General features: G+C 42.3%; 1 protein-coding gene across 1 annotated transcript; it reads right to left on the bottom strand.

Annotated features, from left to right (window-relative positions):
- Positions 1–1,721: 1,721 nt before the first annotated feature.
- Positions 1,722–23,596, bottom strand: MKRN1 (makorin ring finger protein 1). The gene is made up of 8 exons (XM_031589784.2): positions 23,392–23,596; positions 16,926–17,054; positions 11,964–12,190; positions 5,807–6,033; positions 5,120–5,334; positions 4,296–4,406; positions 3,731–3,845; positions 1,722–3,315 (listed from the first exon to the last, which is right to left on the bottom strand). Exons 1-8 carry the CDS (start codon positions 23,553–23,555, stop codon positions 3,103–3,105), a joined length of 1,401 nt encoding a protein of 466 aa, XP_031445644.1. The 5' UTR covers positions 23,556–23,596; the 3' UTR covers positions 1,722–3,102.
- Positions 23,597–25,188: the final 1,592 nt, after the last annotated feature.

Raw genomic sequence — 25,188 nt, forward strand, 5'->3', positions numbered from 1 at the left:
TTCCTTAAATGAACCAGGCCTCCCAGCAGCAAGATTACAATACACATTGTTACAAGCAGGAAAGAGCAGCACTTAAAAAGGACTGTAAAGAAGCAGAGGCCCTGAGGCAGCAGTTAAGCTGTTAAGAAGTGCCCTTTGCTTTTACAATTGCCATCAGACATGCAAACACTTATTTCACAGTTACAACACGACGCAAAATTTCAAATGAAATCGGAAGTATATTTTCCTGCACAGGGACTGAAGCCGAGGCACTTCAAATGACAGCATGCATCTTTTTTCCCCCCTGAATAGTTTGGTTTTGAAATCAAGATTTCCATCAACCTTTTTTCAGCTCAACACTGCCATGCATACTCCCATTGTTCTCTCAGTCTCTTCAGTTTCTGTATCTTGGGAACTTACTTACTATGTACTACGTTTTCTTTTTAAGCTTTACTCTCCTTGTTTTCACATTAAAGGTTGATCTTCATTCTCATGAATTTATTTGCTCTTATAGAAGAAAACCACAGCAGCCTACCAACATTCTTCACTCACTCCAAAGACCCCACACTTTTCAGCCATTCCCGTTGGTAGCGTGGCAGACAATTACAGCACAACAGCACACTTCAGAACAGGCCTACCAACAGCTGGATTCACACAAGAAGAAACACACAGTGTTGCTCAAAGACAAATACACGCAGCTCCTCTACTTGCAGAACAAGAACCAGCAGCACTCTTCAAAGCAAGAGAACAACCAAAACACCTCACCACAATGAGCTGGACTACACCAATCACCTTGCAAGTGGACAGAACCACCTCCTCATTAAATCACTTAGTCAAGTATTCCCAGCTTGCCTGAAATTATACACAAGCAAGGTTTAGAAGCAGCAACACCTAACACCCAAAGCAAAAGCAGAGCATGCTATTTCTGACCCTTTGGGAAGGAAAACTGATCCTCGTGCTTGTAAGTCCATTACCATTCTCCATCCTCATGGGTCACATCTTCACTACATTTTGAACATAGCTCTCTGGTAAGAAGCTGGCAACCTACCTTCACTGTGTGGAAGCCTTGTTCTACTCCACAGCCCTAATTTTTTCCTACTTCCATTTCATTTACATTTGCATTTCTCCCTCTGCTGCTTGCCTCTGGAAAAAGAAGATCTGACAATGATTTTAGACTGCTCAGCTCATCTTTCCTCATATTCCTGAGCAAGGCTAAATACGCTTCTAGTATTTAACTTCCATCTTTATGCATTTTTTGTAGAAGAATGCTTCTTTCTGAACACACATAGGTTTAAACAAGCAAGTGGATTCCCAGAAAGCAGCCTGTAGCAATGCTTAAACTTGCTGTCCAGACAGCATTACAACAGGAAACTTTATAGAAAATGCACTGCAGTTGTCTTTGTTGAGAACAAACAGAAACAGTACCATAGCATGGAAATCATTTCTGAGGAAGCCGCTTCTATTCCCATTAACACCTGCAGATATTCTTTCAGCAGCTCAATCATCTCAGCTTACGTTCAGAATGTGTTCCTTCCATCACAAAATCTTCATTGGAAAAGTTATAAGAAAGTTAAAAACTTCCTTTTAGCATCACACAATTCTAAGCAACAAATTAGTACAACAAAAAGTACAACACAAACACCCTCTCCCTCCCCCCCCTCCCTCACCTCACCCTCCTGAAACAAAAAATACAGAGGCTTCAAACATAAAAGAACAGACAGACCTCACTTGATTTTTTGGGGTTTTTGTTTTTTTCATTTTTTTGTATTTTTTTATTTGGGAAAAGTGCTTCTTACAAAAGGCAGCTGCAAAACATTACATTATAGACCTCAGAACAATTTCTCATTCCAATTAAAAGTGAAAGGAGAGGCAGTCTAGGGGACAAGAGCAGCAGGAAAACAGATCACGGGGCATCCACAAGTCAATAAAAAAAAACAGCAATAATGTAATGCAAGGTTAAAATTCCTGTACTGGAGCTTTGGTGGCAATGTAATTTCACAATGCAAATTACAGCCAGAAACTGCATGACCAATTTCCTAAGCAGTAACTCACGTAAGCTGACCAGCTTGACCAGGCAGCCTGCCCAACTCAGATGCTGAAAGGCACACGTACCTTGAACCAGCTGAGAGGCACAGAGATTTCCTAGCAAAGCTCATGGCTTACGTGGTCACACCAAGTTCTAAAACTTAAAGAGCAATACAGCTAAAGGGGCCTCTCATGTTCCTCTGACCCCACTCAGCTAACCGGACTTCTGCTCCTGGACAACCCTAACGAAACACATGAAAGAGAGCTGGTGTATCAGGGAGTTGCACATGACAGATTGTTGCCACAAACTGAGCTGAGACCACTAAACCAGTTTCATGTCCAATTGGAGGCTAGACTTCATGCACCAAGAGGGGATGAAAGGTGGCCTTGTTACTTAACTTACACAGAGTCTCCCCATCCTCGAGGTCCAACTCTACATTTATCTGTATATACACATAGGAAGTTCTCCTTTCACTAAGACATTATCCTTTCATGCTAGACACAGTAAAAACCCGGAACATTCACACCTGGTTCTGGTTACACAGTAGTAATAGTAATGTGCAAGTAAACAAGAGTCCAAAATCACAAATGAAGATGTGTACATGAGGGGGCTGGAACGGAGCTGATGCCAGAAAAGGATTATTTGTATCTGGCCTGACGTCAGAAATATTGATACAGAGACAGAAAAGAGGCCATCAGCCAATTTACATCCCCACTGCATGGCCACTGCTCATTTTTGTATCTGGGCTCTTCAAAATGAGTGTGGAAGTCCTGTAAACACTTTAACCCTGGAACTGGGTGAGCTCTGTTGGGTACATAGATGAAGCAACAAACCTAAGCTAACTGTTTGACAGTTAAATTCATTTTTACAAAAACTAAGATTTTAAAGATTTCTTGTTATTTGTTTAAACAGAGGAGAAACAACACTCTTGGGGTGGGAGGGGATGGGAGAAGACAGACCCTGGGTAAAAGTTATTACAACAGCACCTGGAATTGATAGGCCTGCCTAGGAGAAACACAGGCACTGCCACAACACCACAGGTAAGTAATAGCTACTGCCTGAAGCCAAGACAACAGTCCACACTCCACTGTCAGGTGCTATAGATCCAGGTCATAATAATCTTCCAGCTCATCATGAAACAAGTCCCACTCGTCCTCGGAATCTGTTAGCTCATCATCACCTCCTGCTGCCAACAGCATGAGCAACATCTCACCGAGCTCAAAGGTCACCACTTCATCCTCATCGGTCTCAAATGGGTCACCATTCTCTCGCTCCTCAATGAACTCCCAGAACCGATTCCTTCGCTGGGCCTGCAAGCAGAACACAAGCATTTACCCAGGTGATCAAGCGTGCAAGGAAAGAGCCTTCCCACAAGCTGACAAAGTTTAGCTCCCGTGTACTTTCTGTGTTCTTCCTTCAGGGAGATACTGACTTCCAGTAGAACTTACCCTCACACAATCTAATTAATGCTGCCCAACATTTTACTTCAGTATGTTGGTATAAATGTTTGAAAAATTCACTCCTTCCATCTTTCCTCCCATCACTTAACAAAATTTAGAGCACCCTCTTCTTCCAATTCACTACTGTACAGAACTGTCAGAAGTTAGAAGAAACAGAATTCCCCTATCCTCAACACAGCTGACTTAAAGCACATCCTTCTTGTGCATTCCTTGCACAGAAAGGACAAAAGTCAGCACTGACCCCATATCTACTTGCTGTACCCACTTTAGGTCTCTGTGGCTCCTCTTGGCGGCCATCAGGATACGCATGCTTGTAAAAACAGTTCCCTCCAAATGGACAGCTCCCACGGCCTTCATCAAAATACCTGCATGGCTTGTTGCTGAAAAGAAAAATATCACAACTCTTATTCACAGCAGACCCAACTGGACTTCAGAATTGCATTTACCTACAGACCAAAAAGATCTCAAGCACCATTTGAAGATGGTCAGTACAATGCCTATGCAAAAAAGTGATGCATTACACAGCGTTCATACCCAAGATGTCTGTGGGCTGATGCATGCATAGGGGCACTGATGGCTTCCACAGCACAAGCTTGTATTACATAATGACTAGGCCACCAGTGTTCAGTGTGCTAAGGGAAAGACTGAGGTCGAAGTACATAGGAGCAGCTTAGTGATTGTGTGGCTGCATGCATTTGTGGGTGGAAAGGTAAGGAAGTACATCACACACTGGACTGGAAAGGGAAAGGCTTTACATTGATACTCTTCTTCTCCAGGTGTGCATTACTTCTCCAGCCTCACAGCTTGAGAAAAAGCTGCAGTGCTCATACCTCATTGCCTCCTTGTATTTCTGAATGAGTTTCTGCTTCTCTTCCTTCTCCTCCACCCAGTACTCACTTGGAATGACAAAGTTAGATGTGATCCGACACTCTGGGCAGGACCTGGGGAATGAACAGACATTGCTGCAAGACTCCACCTTACAGGGTGCTCCCACCTATGTTAACAAGCTATGGCATATATCCGCCTTAAAAGACATTCTGAACATACTTGCTATATATGCTTTTCAATCTATATACTATCTTAAACACAAAGATAATCTAAGCTCAATGACTTCAAGAACTTAATGTTAATGGCAGCTGGTCAGTTTGTACCAAACCTTAAAAAAACACCTCACACAGACTCCTTTTTCTTTAGAATTAAATAAATTTATTTTGGTTTGATTTCTATATATATTTGACTGAATTTTCTTTCTTTTTTTTTTAAAAGAACAGCCTTTAAATAAAGAAATGGTTTGCCAACTGATTAATGCACTAAGGCAGCAAAGAACTAAGCAGCATACATTCTGAACTGGTTAATCTGTTATCAGATTTCTGGCTGGGTGTCCAAGACATAAACAGTAACCATCAGATAACATACTAACTAAATAAGTGAAAGTTGTTTTCTACCATGAACTGAGTTTTGTAAACTTAATCCACATTAACCAGATCGGGGTGTAAACATCATCCCTAACAATTATTTTGCTTCCAAACTGAAGTTAGTATGTATTAAATGCAGTCTCTGTATACGGAAAGGGGGGGAGTCTGTTGCAAGTTGTCACAAGTTACTAAGTTCTTCCACAGTAAGAAAGCACAATCAAAATGGGAAAGTGTCTCACTTTATAATCTTGCTCTCAAATTGTTTAGCACTCCTCCACTTGCGGATGCACTTGAGACAGTAAGTGTGGTTGCAGTTGGAGAGGATCCCAAAGCGGCGCTCACTAGGATTAGCTTTTTCATACACCACCTCCATGCATATCCCGCACACCATGTCTTTACTACGCTGGACGGCAAATGAAAGCTCCATGTCCTTCTCGTGAGCTTCAATGCAAGACTGGAAAGGAAAGAGAAAACAACTGCAGAGACAACTGGTCACCTGGGGATATCCAAACAGGTTTTTAAGCTCTACTATTTTACATAAGGAATGGAAAATGATTAAGCTGCAGAGTCTTTATCCTCAAAGAGCGTTGCTTAGACAGTGGGAAACAATCAATTCAGAGTTCAAATTCCTTTCTTCAGACATTGCTTTAAACATCAGAAAGGCAATCTGGAAGACCATCCAGTTTTACTAGGCTAAGAACAAAGCTTTAGTATCTTCACACAGACTGCTCTCCCAGCACAGATAAAGAAGCCCAGCTGCTTCTGAATACAGCTCTGACAGGAAACAGTCTGTTTTACAACAGGAATTTCATTCACTGCCCAACCTGCATGCACCTTCAAATAAAAGGGAATAAATGACAAGTGACTTCAGGCAGCTAGGAAGCAATAACTACAAGCTATTTAACACCAGACAGCTGTCTGCTTACCTTTATGTGCTGGGATCTCTGTGCAGCATCAATTGGATGCAAGACCTGCAGTCCGCACATATCACAGATGTCCCCATGGATATACACGCAGTTCTCTCCGTAACGACACTCTCCCACTGCAGCGTAGGGGCACAGCTGCTTCTTCATCTCCACATCTACTTCCTGCTTTTCATATTCTTCCTCAATCACCATTTCCTCCAAGGGTACTTCAGTGCAGGAAAGGGCAGCTGGGTACAAAATTAAGGAGCAAGAAAGGAGATTTAATGAAAAAAGTCTTAAAAAACCCTTTGGGTGACCCTGCTCAAGACATTCAAATGGATTATAAGAAAAGTAAGGCTCACTTCAGTCCAAGTTCCATGTACCCTCAATTTGAACTAAGTTATTTTCTGACTCAAGAAAGCAAGACTGATTTCTAGTGTAATTTGTTCATCATTCAATTCAGACAAGACTAAAGCTATAAAGGCTTCAACAGTCAGAGCAAAATCCATTTACAGGTTCAGTCTACACTAGAAAGTCTCACTAACTACATTTTTATGCTAACTACGGTTCAGCAACAATTAAGGTTAAAAATCTCTCACTGCTTTGAGAATCAGTTCCACTCCAGCTAGAAACGATTCTCAATTTTTCCCCCCACAATTACATTGCTGAAGCAACAGAGGTGTATCCAGCACAAAGAAATGCCAGTACAGAAATACCACACCAGCAGTTTCTCAAATGCAGGTTAATCAGCATGTTGTTGACCACACCTCCACGTGGCTCCAAGTCTATTCTAGACACTTGCAAAAAAAATAAATAAAACCCCGAAACAGACATCCAATCTGCCATTATTAAGAGAGCAATCCTAGCAGTAAGAAGATCTGTCATTTTCAGAGTATTCTCACTTCATTCTAGACTAGCTATCAGTTTTGCAAAAAAGAAATCCCACTAAAAAAATTCCCCCACCTAATCCTAAATTGAACTGAAATCTGTAGAGCTTCTATTTCCTACATAGATAGACTCTGCTTAAGACTTCTGTTTCTCCCATAAACGTGCTCATCTGTGCCACCATGAGCCAAACAGCCTTTTGAGATGACATCAGCAGGATGACTATGTTACAAGACAAAAGCAGACAGCTGGAAGATGCACTAAATGCAGAAGAATGACAAAGCAATGCTACATCCAGAACATGCACAAAGGAGAAGAGCAACTGGATTTCATTTACATAACCAGTAGCTGACAGAGGAGTGAGAAGTCATCTGTGCCATAAGAAAGTGGAGTTTTATAAATCCTTTGAGCACTAGGTTTGGAGAAGCAAGTAAATAACACTAAAAGGGTACTTGGAACAGTAAAAGAAAAGACTTTCTCAAAAAAGAATCAGGGGCCACACACTCAGTTTTTATTCCCGTGAAGCAAAGATGTGCAGTAAGCATCTAACAGCCCAATGGCCTTCAGAGATGCAAAGAAAAAGCATGTGCTAGAAAGCTCACACTTTCAGGGGAGAAGGCAAATATGAAAAAATTAGAGCAGGAAAATAGGAGCAATCAAAAGTTCAAATCTGCTTCCTATTGGTTTCCACTAAATAACAACCATCTGACATCAGAGGTTACTCACACGGCTCTTAGATACTTTTCAAAAGCAAGTAATTGATTAAGTAACAAGTCAACCCTTAACCTGCTGATTTTCAGAGGTTCCCAAACAAAAAAGGAAATAAACCTTCATTACCTCCTCTTCCCTATGAGTTCCAGTTGCTCTTCTTTGGTGCTAACTCAAGTACCAATTTACTTAGACCTACTTAGTTTTCCATCCAGCTGAACACAAGAGGAAAATTTGTACTCATTAACTGAAATTCCTTTCCTTCTCTCCAGATTCTTTTTCTGGAGCTTAAGAACCATGGTCTCCTCAAACAGCAGCAACAAAAAAAAGAATCACAAGTACCAGTCTGTTTCCATTCCCCTGGTTGTCATTTTTGCCAGATTTTTTATTATTATTATTTTTATCTTTGTGAGGAGGGACAGTTTAGTAGATCACAGGATTCACAGATGGAAGTCTACTAACCAGATAAATGCAGCTGAGTTTCAAAGGAATCTATTGATACAGCATCTCTTTGAAATGGGGCTGGCAAGATAATCTTTTGCTCAAGGCAATCCTATATCCCTGGAAAATATATACTTAGAAGCAGAGGCATGCTTGAAGCTCTTCCTAATGAAGAAAGTTTCCAGAGTCACCTGTACTCCTCTGAAGGATATCCTTTATAAAACCTTTCCTTGCTAAAGTTTTGACAAAGAGCTTCTTAGCTGAGGTTCTTTTGAGAATATAGGTTCTGAAGTCTTATCCCCCAAAGACTGACTTACAATTCCATTCATTTTCTATGCTGGGCCACAAAAGGAGAGAGAAGAGCTTCAAATCTTGGCAAAAACGAGCATACTGAATTATTTAAACAGCAACAAAGAATGCAACACCACCAAAGACTAAAAGCAACAAGTAGAACACACAATGTAGCTAGTAAATTCTAGCTAAGTCCACGCTACCATCCTTGTGTCCAAAGCACATCCAGTTCTTGTCATCTAGAGGTCAAGACATTAAGATACAGCTCTGTGAATGTCAGTCTTTAATAACAACTTCAGGCACTTTTATAGTAAGACAGTACAGGACAGGGAGAACACGCTGAAAGTGACCTAATTTTTCAGTCTCAGTCTTCCATGTTATCCCAGCACTTCCACTCAGCTAGAGCTGTATTTCTATGAAATAAAAATGAAATCAATATTTTTTCTTACTGCCTTACCTTTCCCACATGTGAAAGCCCTACATGTGCAACTCTTGAACCTACCACACTGTTTTGCTCCAACTCTGAAATTCCAATTGGGGAAACTCAGTCATTGCCTCAGCAGTTCCACTTCCAACATTCCTCAGAGTAACACTTACTGTCTATGATTCTGCCTGCTATTTTCAAAGCCATTACTCTTCAGTAGGTTAGATCCCAGAAAGCTATCTTCCCGTTCTCCATTTGGCTTGGAAGGGACCTGCAAAATCATCTAGTTTCATTTCACAGCCAACGTGGGTGACTGAATCATTGTAGGGATTAAGTCATGACTATGGTACAAAGGTAATATAGCATCTCATTGACTCGCATGCAACCTACTTCCAACACTCAAGCCAGTTTCAAAACTCAGAGCAATACTACATGCAAATCTCACTTCAATACTTCAGCATGTAATGGAGTGCACTTTTAAAAACACTTGTCTCTCATTACACAGCAATCTCAAAATATGAACCAGATAAGTTTTGGACCCAAACTGAAGAATGCTAAGAGCACATCTGATGCTTGAGCTGCAAAGAGATCTTCAACCAACAGAACCAGACCATAGCTAAGCCAAAATGAAAACTGAGCCAAGAAACAGCTGCACTGAAGAGTGCAATGTTGCTATCTCTGCCAGCAGTTTCATTCAACAGATCCACTTGTTCCAAGTTTTAGAACTCTCTAATCATGCAGCTTTTTAGAGCCCAAATACATGGAAAATAATGAGGTTACTAGTTCCTACTAAAGTGCATGATAACAGAATTTCTGAGCTGAGGAATATATCTCAAGTTCTGAAAAGCTCAATTAAGGCATTAAGATATTATCTACTCTGTCAAGATGAAGCTGTGCCCATGAAGTAAGTAGTATTTACTTTCAAGAGCTTGCATTCTCCAGCTTCATTCTACATCACATTCAAATGCTCAGCTCTTAGTAGGATTATTCAGATTACTTTTGTTTCCCTTAATAGGCATACAGAACAAAAGCACTCCAGTCTCCTTAAATACAACCCAAATAGTTTAGCAAAGTATTTTCCACACTAAATTTTCCAGTCTTCAATTTATGAAGTAGGACAAGTATATATTCAATTAGAATATTCTATTAGAAGATATTTTCAATAAAACTAAGACACTCCTTCCTGCTGGCAGGTCCACCATTTACAAGGAAAAACATAAGTTTCTCTACAATGAAAGACAGCAAGTATGTCCTCATTCTGCAGGAATTCAATAAACAGAATCTGAATTGGAAAATAATTGTTTCAAAGTATGTGTTGTTTGCCTCAGAAAATAAGGAAAACCAAGAATTCAGTCTGACTACCAGTATTAAACTTCAAACACCAAGACTTCTGAACATAAGCACTTCCAGACAATCCTTAAACTCTACAGTATCATTATTTAAGAAAGTTATTAAGCCTTAGACCAGCTACAAAGCAGAATCTTCCATTCCTTTAGTGACACTGCTCAAAAACTCCAACCTGTGGTATTAAAGGATAAACACTCCTCCTAATCAGCCCTTGTGGATGCCCCTCCCTGGAGGTGCTCAGGGCCAGGCTGGATGGGGCCCTGGGCAGCCTGAGCTGCTGGGTGGCAGCTCTGACACAGCAGAAGGTTGGGACTGGGTGAGAGTTAAGGACCCTTCCAACCCAAACCATTCTACTGTAGGAATTATATAAGCAGATACCTCTCAAAACCCAAACATACTCCAGCAATTAATATGAAACTCAACAAGAGCATCCTCAACCTTTTTTTTTTTTTTTAAATGTTTTCAGATTAAAATCTTTACAAAAAATACTTAAGTAGCATTCCTGAATATTTGAGTTCCACTTCTTTTCCCTCTTTTCTCTTTGGCTCTAGACCCATACTCCTCCAGACCACTTTCCTGAAAATCCCAGGAAGATATGTATAGAAGGATTCTCTTCTACATACCTCAACGTGATGCAACATACTTCAGACTTCCAAAATTCTGGAGAAAAGATCTATGCACTAATAAATCTTTAATTAGGAAAAACTGTTGTAAGACAGATATCAGATGCCTGAAGTTCTAAAGATACTGAAGGAAAGTAACCCAGTGTAGAGCAGTTAATTATCTTCAATTCATACATGTACTTACACATTGGAACAATTATTAACAAGTACATACATCTGGTAGTCCAGAAGGCAAACTGCACTTTGGGGTGCCTTCATAATCAGCCAGTCAAAAAAAAGGCAGTCTCCCACCACATTCACCGTTGGTGCAGCATCACCTCAAATACTGAGTGCAGTTTGGAACTCCACAATATAAAAAGGATGTTAAGATACTTGAATGCATCCAGAGGAGGGCACCAAAGCTAATGAAAGGGCTGGAAGGCATGCTCTTTGAGGAGAGGCTGAGCACACTCTGGTTAGTCCTGAAGTGGTCAGGCAGCTGGACTAAGTTCTTGTAGGTCCCTTCCAGTTGAATTATCATCTTTTATTCTCATAGCAGCAGGAAAGAGCAACACAATTCAGTGTTGTTTATATCTCTACCATTCTACTGCCTTCAGTTACTCTAGAACATCTGGCAGCAGTAGCAGCAGAACAAACATGGAAATGTGGTGCACCTGAACCTCAAAAATTGAGTATTTGAAGAATTGTCACTATTTTCTTTGCTGAGCTCACTGTCAAGATAGAACACTTAGCCTCAAATCAGAATCATTTGCATTAACAGAATGTCCTGTCTAATAGTAAAAGACAAATACTGCTACGTAGTATAATCTGAGCACTATGTAACAAACTTCAAATTCTTCTGGGCATAAAAGTATCAGTTTTTGATTCAATCATTATTTGATTATTCATGGCTATATATATCTTCAGTTTTAGAGAGCCTGATATTAGAAGTTAGACTAAATGCATGCACCCATTTTTTTTTTTATATCTTTGTGCTACCTTTCTGCAAGGAAAGTAAATGATAGGCATACTTAAACTGTCTGGTCCCATACAAGGAGCTCTTCCAATCTCATTCTCCTCAGGAGCCATCACAGTACTATAAAATCAAGTCTCAGAAAAGTAACTAGAATAAATGATCTTCAGTTTCTGGTCTGAATTGCTACAGGAGTCATGAAAGCAAATACTTGGTTAGAAATCATTCTACAGGAATCAGCACCTCCATTAGACATCTTTCACAGTACTCGGAGACTTTGCATGCATACCTGGTTTTAGAACACCGTTACAGCAGTAGGAATGGATTTGAAATGATCCTACTATTCATGCAGAAAAAAATCAAGTAGAACTTAACAACAGAACATTTGAAGTGATTCATAAATATGAACAGCTGTACTCAGCTAAACCAGAAGCTTTACATTAAATGCACTATGCAAAAACTGTTGACCCATGACAGAAATTTACCATTATCCCATGATCAGCTTACCACGTCCGCAGTATGGCTGCCCAGGAACAAACTCTACAGCATTCACCCAGTCTTCAGCACCTACTCCAGCAGCTGCCAGATCTATATTTTCATCTTCTATCTCAATAATATCTTCTTCAACAAATTCAGGGAGTGATGCGAGGTCTGAGGAAACTGGATACATTTTTGCAGCTGGATTCACAATAGACTCTTCTTCTTCCTGCATCAGCGGCTTGGTGTGTTCATATCTAACAAGTTAAAAAAAAACATAATGTCAACTCCTCACAAGAAAACTCCTCCACAAAGCTGCCTGAAAAATTGGAAGCAAACCAATTTAGATGTTAACAGACTATACTGAAGATCTAGAAAAGGCTTGGAAGAAAATGCCAGATGACCCTTTAGGAGAAATGCATCCACTTGTATAACATGTCAGCACTGCCTAAGGAACCCAGCTCTATTCTATTTGGTAAGAAACGGAGGTATGTGTGCAATTTTCACTTAAATTACAAAAAAAAGAACTTTAATTACATCCAAAATTACTCACATACCTACTACATATGTGCAGTATCAGTGAACTAAGTGAGTTAATTTAGCTTTAAAGAGACTAAAGACAGATATTGCTGTCTTCAACTATTAAAGGAGAAGGCACAGAAAAAGAGTGAGCCACTCTTCTGTGAGATGCAATGATAGTTAAAGGCCAGCAGACAAGCTCAAAGTGGGAAATTACCATAAGTTTACCATGAAATTAGTTAACCACTGAAGGAGAGGTCCAGAGAGGCTACAACCTCTGTTCTTGCAGATACTCAAAACTTGAGTGGACAGTGTCCAAGACAACATGACCTAAACTGACCTCAATCAGATGTTATGTTGGCTTTAGTAATTATTTCTAAGCCCTTCTTCAATTTACCGTGGAAATCGATGCTCAGAACACACTGATCCCTGCAACCCACAAACAACAGATAAGTGCCATTTCTCTCAGAGATCTGCCTTCCAGCAGCTAGTACACTAAAAGAAACATAATCCATTTACCCCCACAGAGTCTTAGATATCTGCTGACTAATTTCAAGGATGAAAGGAGGGAATTCTTGGAGATTACATACAACCTTTAAGCAACTGTGATTCACTTGCCTTGTGTCAGGTTGAAAACAATTAAGCATTAAAGATCTTGCATATGAAAGAAACACACCCGACCAAATGTCAGCTTTAAAATCTCAATGAAGCTAAGAAGCACAAATTAAAAGGCAAGCCTCCAGTCCTTTGACAGTGGTTTCCAAAGCAAGGCACACGCACCCCACGCATTATACAAGATAATCCACCAGAATTCAGGAAGAAAACGGTAGGATTTTTTTTATTTCTAAAATCATAAAAAGGAACTCAAGTTTTTAAGATTAAATATATGGACCAAAGTTGGTGCTCTTACTCAGTCTGTGTGCCAAAGGGTCCTCTGTCACACACATTACACAAGGTGTCCTGAAGGAAGAGCAGGTATGCCACAATGTGCAGGGATTAACAGCAGTGCCCTTGCTTGTTTGCTTTCAGTGCACTGATACTGCAATTCACATCTGCCCCACTAAATGGAGTTGCAGATTACATTATCCGGTTTTAAGTTAAACTCTCACAAAACAAACAAGAGGTTAAAAAAACATTTCTGCAAAGTAATTGTGGATTTAAGAGAGTCCTGATTATGTGAACAAAAAACAACGATACAATGCCAGACCTGATTAGGTTGCAGTTGTTTTTACCTTTGTAATGTGGTTGAGGAAGAGCAGAGACAAGAAGAATCAGCTCTGATAAGAATTGTGTGGGGAGTACGAGGGAGGGAAAAGGGAGGCAATCAAAATAACTGAGAGGAGGATTTGAAATACAGATTCACTGTTGTTAATGATCCTTGCCCTAAGTGTACGTTGTATCTTGAGATGGCAGTATGAATTTCACAATGGCAATGTGAAATTGCAGCATGAAACCATCACAGTGACAGGACTTGATCTAAGCATCCTCCAACATGAATACAAACTTCTATAGTTGTTGTTTCTTTTTCCCCTAGAGATGTTTCAGATCATGGAAAATTTGGGTTGAGTTGCAAAGGTTGGTGACAAATGCTGAAAAGCATCTTCAATGTTTCTTAGCTAATAGCAAAAGACAAAAAAGCTACATAAAAATCAGAACACTTGTTCTTCCTGATGGCAGAAGTAACACGTGAAAAGCAATACAGCAACAAACAAAAGTACTTCTCTTTGTCAGCAAATACTGTTGGGAGACAGAGAATTCTGCTGAAAATTCAAAGAAACAAGTACTAGAACAAACTATGCAGCGTTCAAGGTTCATAACAGAGGAGAATAGAAGTATGTTACTAATAATGCTTCAGCTTATGGCATTCCCTAGATTATGCTGCAACAATGAAATACATGAACCACATTTCTGTGAGCCACTAAGGAGACACACTAGAGAAGATGTATTCTCAATAGTGACTTCTCTATTAAAAATGATGTCTTACAGGAAAAGCTGGGTGAGTTTAACCACTGAGGGAGCAGCTGCATTAACTATAACAAACTATTTCCAGTTAAGATTACAGGGATAGCACAAGTGAAATTAATTCACTGCATCATAAATAGGAAAGATACTGCAGCAAAAAAGCTGGAACCAGAAGCAGACAAAATGCTACCACATCATCAGTATGGTTAACTCCATAAAGCTAAGATGTTTCAATAGTGAAATCTTTCAATGCTTTGTAATGAGAAGTAGAACGATGATGAAAACCTTTAGTACCACTCAGTGGTTTGCTGGTTATTTCATGTTAAATTGCTTAACAATTCTTGTAAAAGATGAGTTGCACACTGTTCTTTCACAATACAGCAAGTGCTGCAAATTTGTTGACCTACTCTGTGATGAGAGGTAGCTGTGACTAGCATGCTACCCTACCCAATAAACATTTTCAAGAAATAAGCACACTTAGTCCCTTCAGATTAGAAATGATGTTTTTGGAATAAGAGCAATTGCTTTTTGAAAGAAGCTTGTGCGATGAAGATCACATTTTGTAAGAGGCTGTTGGGAAACACTACCATTGTGAGATGATTTTATTGTCAAAAACAATGCAAGCGTGTTACCTGTAAATATTCTTGCATCTGTACATTGAAAAAAGTTTGGAAACGGTTTTATAACACATTTAAGAATCTTCTAACAGAAGAGTTTCAGTAATTTGTTAAGCCCAAGTACCCACAGACTGAAATAGGAACCTGACCTTCCAGTTGCCGTATCCAAGTGCTAAACTGATAACTTTGAAAGATAATAAAGTACACTGAAGCACAACGCTCTCTGTAAAACTGTTTTTAGTGAGAGTAAAAAGTTTTCTGTACAGTTAATAAATAAAACCAATGTTTTCAAAATATTTTGTTCTTCATCTTAATCTAATCTTATGTTGCTCTTGTGGCCAAGAAGGCCAGTGGTATCCTGGGTGCACTGAAAACAGTGTGGCCAGCCGGTCAAGGGAAAAGATCCACCCCCTCTACTCTTCCCTGGTGAGGCCACATCTGGAGTGCTGTGTCCAGTTCTGGGCTCCCCCATTCTAAAAAGACAGGGATCTCCTACAAGGATTCCAGTGGAGGGCCACAAGGATGGTAAAGGGCCTGGAGCATCTCCCGTATGAAGACAGGCTGAGTAACCTGAATCTGTTCAGCCTGGGGAAAAGACGACTGAGAAGTGATCTAATTAATGTTATTAATATCTAAAAGGAGGTGGAAGGCAAATGGATGAGGCCACACTCTTCTCAGTGGCATGCAGCAGTAGAAAAAGCAGTAATGGCCTAAAACTTGAAGTTTCGTACTAACATGCAGAAAAAATTCTTTTCCATCAGGGCAACAGAGCACTCAGGTTGTCCAGAAAGGTTGCATATCTTCACAGGAGACTCCAGAAGACCATCTGGACACTTACCTGTGCATCCTATTGGAGTACCGGCTTCATCAGGGGGGTTGGACTCACTGATCTCAAGGTCCCTTCCAACCCCTGCAGTTCTGTGATTCATTTTATCCGTGTTATAGAGTGTGTAATGTAACAGTAAAGTAGTACATCTGTATAATTTATCAGCAAATACACATTCAGTAGGAGTGTGTGCTAAAAGGATTCATTTTTTTATTTTGTCTACAAGCAGCAAGTTTGGAGACCACTGATGTACATGACCATGAATGTAGCACTGGCAGATATACAGAAGGCTAGAAACTAATCTTCCATTATCTTTCTTATAAATAATTACTGAATGCTAAACACGCAAGAAAAGCAAACTATACCTACCACACAAGGTCATGATGCAAATATTTAATCATGCATAGGGACTACAATAATACAGTGTTAAAACTCCTGGTAAGTTGTAATATAGAGAACTTCAGCCAACAAAAAAAGATCCCTAAGCCTTTATAAAGCTTTGCTACGCTAGGAAAGCATTATTTTCCTTTGTTCATTCTTTTAATATTTCTTCTCTTTTTCAACAGTATAGGTTAATTTATGTCCTCTCAACACAGGGTTGATTTGTACAGGTATTTTAAAAATCTATATGACTACAGTCCAGTTACTTCTTCAAAAGTGACAGTTTAATTGTCAGTACAGCAATTTCTGAAGAGAGATGCAATACAAAAATCACCTGTTTTATCATAATTGGCTCAATGTTTCTCAGTCATCAGTTCAGCTAGTCTGAATGTAGTCCCAGATCTCATTTCATCTACTCATACTATTAACAAAACAAACCACAAACAAAAACACAGCTTGACAACCATTGCTTTTCTGAAGACTGGTTCTCTCTTTGCATCACCTTTTCTTATTGGTTCTCAAAACAAAGTAAACACTATTATTCTTAGTAAGAGAAAACCATTAGTGAAATGAACTAATTTCTACAGAATTATAAAGTTTCTTTTTTCTTTTGCCTTTCTCTGAGCTCTCTACTCAGGGACTCTAAGTGAAGTTACTCCTACAGCACAGTGAGTAGCATTTCTTTACCTGCAGTGATCTCCGTAAGCACAGCATCCACGCTGATAATATCTGCACACCATGGCAGACTGACCGGTGGACAGGTCATGAGAGTAGCGACAGTTGTCTCCCTCCTTGCAGACTCCATGCATGAAATACCTGTAATACAGGGGATTACTGTGAATTAAGAAGTAGTGAAGCTGTAAGCACACTATTTGGAAGATAAGTTGTTTTATAAATCAAGGTATGCTGAATTAAAGACATAACTAACAGCTCATGGGACCATGTCCCAGTATAAACGTAAAAATGAAGTCTGAAAAAGGACAAAGCCTTTTCTACTGCAATGGACTGCAAAAAAACTGAAAGTGGGTTTTTTCCCCCATTCTTACAAATGTTAACCTAGAAAATGTAAGCTTCTTTAAATGCATGGCATTATAACTACTCAGACTTCATATGAGAGCCACAACTGAACATATTAAAGAACACTTAACAAATAGAGAAGTATTAACCAACTTCTCTCCCTTAAGAGCTGCTTAACAACAATTCAGCTTACTGGCCCTCAAATACGAAGTAAATTACAATCTCTGAATTAATTTATCAATACCTACCACACAAGAAAAATTGTTAGGGTTCAGGTTTCACACAAACTCTTAGCTAGCCTATAAAACACAGCCTGAGCAAAGATTCAGAAGCCCATTTTATACCCTTTTAAGCTCATCCTGCAGCTGAAAGGAGTAGCTCTGTCCCCCTGCTCCACACGGCTCTGCATGGACACTGCCACCCACACAGCCATCAGAACCAGATGACCGCACAGCCACCCTGCAGTGCAGCCAGCAGGAAGGACAGCTGGATTATCTTCTGCAGCACCAACCAAGAGGAGGATGGCTCTTCACAGAGCAGCATTTGAAGTCGTACTCCTAAACAAAGGGTGTCAAAATCTGGACAAGTACTTAAGTCTGCTGTAAGGTAAGAGGTCATGAATGAGAGGAAACAATTCACCAAGTTATATAAGCAAAGCTACATTTGTAGTGCAGTACTAGGGAAGTGCTGTAACTTGAAGCAAGTCTGAAGAAGACTGACAGAGGACATGCAAAGCCAGTGGTGTACTCAAGGTACTAAGAGCAGGAGAGCTGAAGTGGTTTTATAAACCACCAGCTGACACTAACTGTCAGGCTGCAATTCACGCTTTCCAGGTACCATCTATCTGTACACTGTGGCTACACAGCAAACCTGATAAGAAACGTGATCCTACACAGAAATAAATAATAAAAAGACCAGATGACACTCTGCAGGCTATTCTCCCCAGAGACATCAGTCAGGTTTGCCAGGTGGCTGCACCAACCACCATGCCAGCACACCCAGGAACTGAGTACTACACCAGAACTCTCCAGCATTCCTCACCACAGAGAATAGTTCATTCCATCCTCCTCTCCCCAACAATCACACAAGCAACACAACACACTTGTCCATACACAAACACACCTCAAAGCCAAGATTTAGCAACTCACAGACCCACGGAACCAGAACCTAACTGGAACTTCTGGATTCCTTTAAGGAATGAGATTTACACCAACAAGTCAAAATTAATTCAGGCTGTTAAGTTACTGAAGAACAAGCTAGGAACATTTATCTCCACCCTTTGCTTGTTTCAGCATAGCACTGCTTCTCCCATGTGTCAGGGCACGCAGATCCACAGCCACCTGCTGACTCAGATCAAGGAGCTGCTCAGATGTAACCTGACATTCCTTCTGCCACCCCTGCGGTTATTTTTAATGCAGTTCAGATCACGGCTCAGACCCGTGCACAACCACCCTGCTACTCCAGCCATAGGGCTGAAATAAGCAACTAAGGGAAAGGCAACAGCTACAGTGAGTACTTAGGCTGAGAAGTACCTGACCAGTGTAAGTTACTCTAAATACTGAAGCCTTGGAAGGAGGCTCTCCCACTGCTGGTGACTCAGAGGAAATGGAAATCCGATGCCCTTTCCAACTCCACATCAAGAGGTTCCTTTGTAAGCACAGACCCTCTAGAATTCTGAAACTTGCCACAGTGCATTACACCAAGATAGTATGTTATAAAAGGGAAGGAAAAAAAAACCTGAAGAACTCATGAGCTTCATTTAATTTTCCATCACTTTCGCACTGCATTCCCATGCAGCAAGCTCAGCTCCATTCAATGAGACAACTCAAGTGAGGGGAGGGAAAATATCTCCAAGGATTACACCAACTCCACTCTTGCCCAAAGGAGGGAAGTTTTGACTTCAACATCACAAAGAAATTAACATTTTCCATGTGAAATTACTGCATTTGGCTAAAATGTGCTTTGGTCATACTCGAAAACTGGGTATGTTAAAGCACAGAGTGCATTATTTTTGGCTTGGCACGTAAAAATGTGGAAGAACATCTTTATGCACACAAATATAATTGTAACCTTACATCCTAGCAATACCAACCTCTTGTTTCTGGATACAGGAAAAGAGGATTCTAAAACCTGAAAACTGAACAGGCTACCTGCCTCACTCAGTGACATGCAGAAGGACATCCAAGCTTTGCTTTCTGTCAAACACCCAGGGAACATGCATCATCTGATCTGAAAAAGTTAAGCTGGAGCAGGATAAGTATATAACTGCATTTCTCCCTGGGTGCTTTCATACAGCAACGCTGTTCAGATATAGGAATACAGAGTGGTGAGACCGCACAGGCTGAGACCGTGCCACGTGCCCCCACTCAGTTCACCGCAAGACTGTGCAAAGCTATATGGTACCAACACATGGCACAACCCATCCAGGAGGTACCAACTGCAGGCAGTGACATTTGAGCATTGAAAAACATTGCAGCTAATACCTATCTATCTATCCTTTAATTGAAACAGGAAATCCTGTCTTTCATGGGGTGCTTAGAAAAGCCAGAGAAATCAGGCTTTGCACATCCAAAAAGCATCTAATCTGTAACCAAAATCTCGTGGGCATTTTTTTTGGAAATGCATAGGGAAAGCAATCACCCAGGGCCATAGAGGTAGATGCCTTAAAATAGCATCTTTTATGGATATTACTTCTACTACCTGCCATAAGCTAGAGCAAAAGCACGTATAATGGCTTCATTAAGACGACAGTCTAAAACACAGACAGCTGCATTCTAGAACCTCAGCATGTACTAGCTTCTTTCAGATCATCTCCTTCATGAGTCTTCACACATGTAATCCTATTAGTGAAATCACTATGCAAGATCTCTCCCCACAGCTTTAGAAGGTTGCAACGAGTTTGCTTTCTCAGGTGTGGCTTGTCCTTTCCTTCAGACCCACTTAACTCTGCTATCAGCCAACCGCATATGTTTATTAAACCACCGGTTTCATTGAGAATGTTACACCCAGCAACAGAGCTGAGTTTCCTACAAGAACAAGAAGTACTGCCATTGCTGGCAGATGGGAACCTCTGAGGAACAGCCAGCTGTACCCACTGGCTGCTTCAGGACCGATAGAGGCCGAGAGCTCCTACCAAGGGAGGCAGCTGAGCAGAGGCCAGGCACACTGCTCTAGCACAGCACGTGTACATTCAGCTATGAGCAGCTGGCAAAGTTCTACAGGAGTCAGCAATCTTATAAAAATGGAAAGACAAGACAAAAGTGGGTCTTAATTGCATTTACCCACTTGTCCTTTCCTTTCCATAACCTTCTTCAGCAAGAAGGTAGTGGGAGGTGTCTCTAAGAGAGCTGCTAAAAAGGGGCAATGCGTACAGGTTTTAAAGAGGCTTGTGCACCACACCTTATCACTGTTACACCAAATTAAGGAGGCCTACCTGTGTGCTTCAGATTCTCTTTTCTGTTTAATATAAAAACAACACAATACCTGACCTAGGTTCTCAGAAAGAACAGCAGTTACACACGCCAGAAAACTCTCAAACCACACCATTTAGTTGCTAAAGGGTTTTATTTCTGTTCAGTTACTGAACACAATCTGTTTACATCAACTTGATGGGCTGAAGTACTGCTGCATGAGAACTGGAAAACTCAATTATCTGGAGGTAACAACATTATCTTTGGTTTAAATGTCAGCTATACCACTGATCAGTAAAGTTTCCTGTCTGTTTAAAACAGGAAGGACAGAGACACTTGATAAGGACTACCATTCTTTTATTTTAAATCTATTAGTAATGAAAGGATCTGAATATGAAATAAGTCCTCATAACCTACTGAGGAACAAGATGAATTTTGTTTTCACCCCGAGCTCTAAACTGAACCTAGAGAAAAAGCAGAAGGGCAGCAATTGCAAAAGCACAAGCCTAGGAGAAATCAAAGCCCTTCCTCTCAGTTCCTGTCTCTCACTCCAAGACAGGAATCACCCAGCCAAGGGCATCACCCTGACATAACAAGCAGCAAGAACACCCTCTAATTCTACAACTTCCCATTTTGGTAAAACAGCTGTATGCCTCCACCAACCATGAAATGCCAAGTATTCATATTGAATATACTCCTGTTTGTCTGAAGTTTCTCAGGCAGTGTCTGCTGTTACCCATATGATGATTCAGATAAAGTTACAGATGAAAGGAACTCTGCAGCATTACTCAGAGCAGAAGCTGCTCTAGACACTGCAGTGAAAAAAAACTCGATTCTGAAACGTTACTAACCCCTTCATCTCACAGTTAAATCCTTCAGCTCATTTACAAAGGTAAAACAAGACTCAAGAGTGTGTTCTCTTAACAAGCTAACAGGAACTCCACCCCAGTGAAACTTAACTTAGAAAAACCGAATTCTTATAACACAGCCCCATAAAATTAGGTTGAATCATTAATTTCACTTCAAAGCCTGAGAAAAGCTCTGCTGCCTGCAACTGGAAGGGGCCCACTGAAAACAAACAAACAAAGAAAGGAACAAACAAGCAGGGGCAGCTAAGAGGATTAGTCAAAAAGAACAATGGAGAGACTCATTAGGTCGAAAGCTGAGATCTTATTTTTGTTTAAGCTCACATTACAGCACACGAAGGTATTCTTCTGCGATGATCAAGCTTTCCTGAGCGTTTTGAAATCAATGTATTTGTTCGACACACTCACGGGCCGGTGCAGGCACATTTCAGCTCGACTGCTCTGCAGTCACTGTTTGCAATCAAGCGATTCGCTGTGCCTGAGCAACTACACAAAGCTCATCAACATACTTCCCCTAATTAGGCTTTTTGCTCTTCAGAAAAATACAGCAAACTCATGCAGAAGGAGCACCGACCTCTGCCCTCGCAGCCCACTGGAGAGCTGAGCTAAGCACCATTCCCAGCCATTTCCTCATCTCCGCCCTGTGCTTAACGGCCTTGCAGCAAACATTAACCTGGCTATTCACGGCCAAAGCTCTTTGCACGCAGAGGAGTACTCAGAATTGAGAAATGGTGTTTTCCAGATGAGCACCGTTAACGTGCTTAACTTGAGGCAATGCAAACAGTTAACAGGGATGCCTCAGACACAGCAGGGCCCCCCGCAGCAGCACAAAGGGATGCGGCGAGCATGCTGCTGTGAGAGCCAAGCACCGGCTCGCGGGGCCGCCCTTGGCACCAAGGGGAAATGGTGCACAAAAGATTTCACGTTAGAATCTAGAGCCTCCTTCCCATAAGAAAACGGAAAGTATTCTGGATTTGGAAAGTATTTTGATCGGGAACATGTTATGTTAAACGGAATATAGAGGCTTAAAAAAAAAAAAAAAAAAAAGAAAGAAGCGATTCTTGAACCTCGGCTTCAATCATCCGTTTGTGTCATAGGAACTCCTCTATTCTATCTTTGCAAGAACTGCTTTATGCTCCTTTCAGCCTGCAGTCCCAGTTTAAAAATAGCCCCTCTGGCAGCGCTGCAACATGCGGCAAGATCTGCACGCTCATCGCGAAGAGATTTATCGGAAACGCATTCTGCAGGGAAATGCAGATGCAAAATGACGCAGCGCTCCGAGCCATGATGTAAGGCGGGCAGCGGCGCTCCCGGCACTGCGGGGACGGGTCACGGCGGGCCGCGTCCTGAGAAAGGCCTGAGCAACACCCGCGTTATTGAGACATCTTAAGCCCGATTCGAACTCGATGGCCCGGCGCTTCCCCCATAGCCTCTTTCGCGGCGACCGCCGTGACTCAGGAGCCCCGCAGGCCTCGAGGGCGGCAAGGCCCGGTCCCCAAGGGCGAGGCGGGCGCGGGCCGCAGCGCGGGGCCGGCTCCAGAGGGCGGCGCAGGGCCGCGCCGGAAGTACGGGCCCCGGCGACGACCTCGTTGTCCGCAGGGCCTCCCCGCCCCGACCCCGCAGAGCGGGCCGTCCAGGGCGCGGCCCCGCGCCGCCCTTCGCCCCCGGCCGCCCCCTTCAGAGGCTTATGCGGAGTGCGCGGGGCGCCGCGGTGCCTACGTGAGCGAGGGGGGAGGGGCGCGGCGACCCGATGAACGGCCGCGTGGGGAATGGGCGGCGGGGGGAGCGGGGAGAATGCGGGGCGATGATGGGGACGAAGGGCCTTCGCCGCCCCCGCCCTCCGCCGCGGGCAGCGCCTACCTGCAAGTGACCTGCTTGGTCCAGCCGCCGCCCGGCCCCAGGGCGAGGGGCGGCACGGCCGCGGGCCCGAAAATGGTACCCGTCGCTCCCGCGGCGGCGCTCGGCCCCAGGACCGCCGCCGCCGCGGCATCGGCCGTTGTTCCCAGAGCCACCGCCTCAGCCATTACTGTTTATCCCACACACGGCGACAGCACCGGAACTTCCGGGAGCACATCCTTCCGGGCGGGCGGTGGCGGGGTGGAGCGAGGGGAAGGACCGCCCTCCTCCGCCCGGCGAAGGCTTTGATTGGCGGAGCCGGAGGGGGAACGCCCACTCGCTCCAGAACGTTCGCGCCGCGCGGTGCGGCCCTCACCCGCCCACCGTGGGGGGGGTGGGGAGGGGGCGACAGGATGGCGGGTTGAGCTGCCTGCTATCAAAATTAATGCTTTGCTGGTCATCTCCTTCATCTCTAGGAGATTGTTTTTCTTTCCTCATGTATTCGCTCCTCTGCTGTAGTTCCTGCTGGCAGAGAAAATGACAGCTGCATTTTATGATGCATAATTTTAATCTCAGCAGACCCCTCGGCCTGCTGGTGCTGCCCCTGTGTATTTCAGCAGTACGTTACAATAAACTGTCAGTTCTCCCAGAGCTGAAATAAAAATTACAACTCACTTCTTCATGTGCAAACATTCTATCTATAAAACCTGACCCAATCTTAACTTCATATTCTATTTATTTATTTTAATTCTGCTGAACATGGTGGTGTGTGTTCCTACCTCCCCATCCTCCATTATGCAACCCTTTTTATCCACAACAAAGTTGAAAACCTTTGAGAGGAAGCAGTCCATGCCGCTGGTAGATCAGGAAGAAAACTGTCGGGCTGTTGAAAAGAAAATTGTACCTTCATTTTAAATAGCATTCTTTTTCTGTGAGCTGTGATTTTCTGTCTGTCTTGTCTGTAGTCTTTCCCTGACTATGTGCTCCCTGACTATGTACAGATGGGGTACAATTCAGGCACATACGAGAGTGCAAGGGTGGCATGAGAGTGGCTGGGGCCTAAGATGGCAGTTCCCGGTAGGCAGCAGGAATTTGCCATGCCAATCTGTATTCCCGGCCTCTCCCATGTCACCCAGCAACCAGTTTAATATTAACCCCTGCTCCCGAGGCCGGCAGGAGGAAGTACGAGCAGGAAGCTTTGGGTTGCTGCAGGCGGACAGTACTAAAAAGTCAGCAATGCATGGCAAACAGAGGAGCACGTTATGCACAGCCCCATGGTTTCAAAAGCTGTCCCCAGCAGTTCTCTGGGGCCTTCTCCTCCCCATCATCTGCACAACTTGGTCCTGACTGCTGGCCTGGAGTGCTATCAAAGAACCACTTGAGCGCCCGTATTTGGTCTCTGAAATCTGCAGGTTCCAAGTGGAAAGCTGAGGTAGACATTCAGCAAGTTGAAGGGCTGATTTTTCACCTTGTTTGAAGAGAAAAAATGAAGAAACACACTATTACCATGACATACTGATACCACAGACTGAAATGGGTGTCCATGGCTTAAGATCGTGTTAAAATGATCTTGATTTTAAGAGAAAGATGAAGACTGAGAGATCAGCTTGATTACCAGATCACCTCCTCTGACGGCATGCCAAAAAAGCTAATAGCTCGGATAAGTTCCTACATTACTGTAGTATTTCTAAATCCACCTAACTGAGATTAAAATGATGTTGTGAGAATCTGTATGTATTTTTCAAAAATGTCATTTTGCCTCCACATCTGGTTTTCAGTACCTCTGGCCACCCATCCTCACAAGAAAACAATACCAATTTC

Source organism: Phasianus colchicus, chromosome 1 (assembly GCF_987193195.1).
Source record: "Phasianus colchicus chromosome 1, bPhaCol1.hap1.1, whole genome shotgun sequence".
NCBI classification, from domain to species: domain Eukaryota; kingdom Metazoa; phylum Chordata; class Aves; order Galliformes; family Phasianidae; genus Phasianus; species Phasianus colchicus.

What these genes read in the sequence shown, in the direction of transcription:
- MKRN1 (XM_031589784.2), bottom strand. Translation starts at nt 23,555, where the DNA reads ATGGCTGAGGCGGTGGCTCTGGGAACAACGGCCGATGCCGCGGCGGCG. An exon ending in ACCAAGCAGGTCACTTGCAG is followed by an intron (nt 17,055 to 23,391) that starts GTAGGCGCTGCC and finishes CCTGTATTACAG; the next exon opens with GTATTTCATGCATGGAGTCT. An exon ending in TTTGAGAGCAAGATTATAAA is followed by an intron (nt 4,407 to 5,119) that starts GTGAGACACTTT and finishes TTCATTCCCCAG; the next exon opens with GTCCTGCCCAGAGTGTCGGA.